At 59.6% G+C, this 2300-nt stretch overlaps 1 protein-coding gene across 1 annotated transcript; it reads right to left on the bottom strand.

Annotated features, from left to right (window-relative positions):
• Positions 1-264: 264 nt before the first annotated feature.
• NDN (necdin, MAGE family member) lies at positions 265-1242 on the bottom strand (the record flags this gene model as incomplete). Its single annotated transcript, XM_084253128.1, has 1 exon — positions 265-1242. The coding sequence occupies one exon, from the start codon at positions 1240-1242 to the stop codon at positions 265-267; it is 978 nt and encodes a 325-aa protein (XP_084109254.1).
• Positions 1243-2300: the final 1058 nt, after the last annotated feature.

The raw sequence follows: 2300 nt of genomic DNA, 5'->3' as shown, positions 1-2300 counted from the left end.
AAAAATTCAAGAAAGGTATAGCACAGAAGCGAAAGCACCAACCGAGCTTACTTATAAACGAACATGCAAAAACTCTACACACTACATAATAGTACTGAAATGAATACAACATTGCATTAAAAGGTATAAAAGCACAGTACTGAAAACTGAAAAGTTACACGTGAAATACTGCACTGTAAATCCTGAATACTCTAATGTCCCACCCCCCCACCCCTCCACCGTGCTGGCGAGGGTCAGAAACCATTAATCTGCCTCCAGACCTTGCTAGTCCTCGGAGACACTGCTGCGGGGGCAGTGGGCGGTGGGCTCGGCCTCCCGCAGAGCCCTGGCCTCCTCCAGAGCCTCTCTGTATCGGGAAGGCCAGGCCTGGGGGTCTTTCTTGAAGACCCTGGCCAGGAACTCCATGATCTGCATCTTGGTGATCTCGCGGCTGGCACGGGAGCCCCAGAAGAACTCGTACTCGGGTGGCTCAACGTGGGGGACGCGCTGGTACTTCAGGTAATTCTGCTGGACGAACTCCTCGGTGATGAGCTTCCTCACGTCTCCAAAGGTGGAGTGCTTCTTCCAGGGCCGCAGCCCCAGGATGCGCAGCACGTTCCAGACGGCACTCTCCCGGGCTCCGCGCCCCTTCACGTAGATGAGGCTGAGGATCATCAGCAGGAGGCCTGTCATGGGCATGCGGTTGCTGAGCGCCACCCTGTCCAGCTCCTCGGGCTCGAGCGCCTTGACGAGCGAGAACTCCATGGTGTGCAGGCTGGTCAGCCTCAGGTGCAGCCCGAAGACGCGGGCGAGGATGAGGCTGGTGCGTCTGAGGATGCTACGGCACCATTTCTTGTAGCTGCCGATGACATCCTTCACCATGTCTGGGAACCAGATGATCATCCTCTTCTGGTCCTTGACCAGCACGTACCACATGAGCTCGTGCGCCTTCTGCACCAGCTGGGCCGGGGCGGGCGGCGCGGGGCCTGGCTGGGCCGCGCTCGGGGCCTGGTGGGCGCGGTCTTCCTCCGCGGCCTGCTGCAGGGCCTTGGGGTCCCCCTCTTCCATGGGGGCCGGGGGCGGCGGCGAGGCCAGAGGGGCGTCGGTCGGGCCTAGAGGAGGGCTCTCCGGCTCCGCGAGGGTCGCGGCCTCGGGCGCGGGTGCAGGGGGCCCCCCGGGAACCTCGGGGCAGCTGTGCACCTCGGAGCTGGGGGCCTCGGGTGCAAAGTTGGGGTCGCACCCATCCTTACTTTGTTCGGACATCTCTGCTCCGTCTGACAAGGGCAGGGCCTCTGTGTCCAGGAGCTCTTCGAGCCTGCGCTCCCTCCGAGGACTCCTGGAGAGGAAGTGCGCGTTGCTGCCGCGCGGCGCCTTCCGCAGCGGCCGGGCGGGGCGGGGCGGCGGCGGGACCAGCCTCTGCGCCTGCGCGCCCGCCGCTGGCCAGGCTGCCGGGGACGCGGACGGGGCGGGGCGCCCGACGGGGCGGGAGCGCCGGAGGCCCGGAGAGGGGCGGCCGGGCGCCGAGGGCGAAGCTGGCAAGCTGGGGTCCAGCGCCAGGGGAGGAGGTCTTGGAGAGCAGGGGAGGGCGAGGGAAGAGTCCTGGAGAAGCTGCAAGTTTAAGGAGAAATTGGGTGACAAGATTCTGAGCTACTGGGTCCATTTCTCAGGAAATGTTCGAGCGTGCATGTGCAGAATGCACTTAGACGTGTGTTCCGGAGAAAGGGCTGGTGTGTAGACCTGGTGTGCAGGAGAACAAGGGTGTGCATTTAATCCGAGAGAACATTTGAGATCGCCTGAGAAAGTTTGTAAAAGTGAAGAGAATTATCTGAGGTTGGAATACGGAGAAATACCCCTGGAAATGGGTCGTGTCCCCACCAATTCACAGGGTTTATCAAATGAGAAAAGCAGAATGGCGTCAACCCACATGCCATAGGAACTTGGTTGGAGGCGATGTAATTAGTGACATGCTTGGTGTTAGAACGGTCCACTATCCCCGGTGATTTTGGCTTCATTTTGATAGTTCCATTAAGATCCCACCAAACAGCCGTAGTTATTGGCACAAACATATGTGATGTCTTTTTCCCATTTTGGCAGCACCTCCTTGGCCTGGGACTGCTGTGACCCCAGTTGTGTGTTCATGTTCTTACAGCCCTGGCTGCTGTTGACGGGCCCCATGTTGGCAACCTCCTGCCCCCCCCCCCAAATCCTTCACACGGTTTTCCGAGATCATGTCGTCGCAGTCTCTCTCAGATGACCACCAGCATGAGATGCAACATATTGGCATCTGTGTTTTCCACTCCCAGAAAAGCGATCTACAGTGG

The sequence above is a fragment of the Talpa europaea genome (genome assembly GCF_964194135.1).
Source record: "Talpa europaea genome assembly, chromosome: 14".
In the NCBI taxonomy this organism is placed as follows: Eukaryota; Metazoa; Chordata; class Mammalia; order Eulipotyphla; family Talpidae; genus Talpa; species Talpa europaea.
Note: the sequence above shows the minus strand (reverse complement) of the source record. Positions and strands in the feature narration are given on the sequence as shown.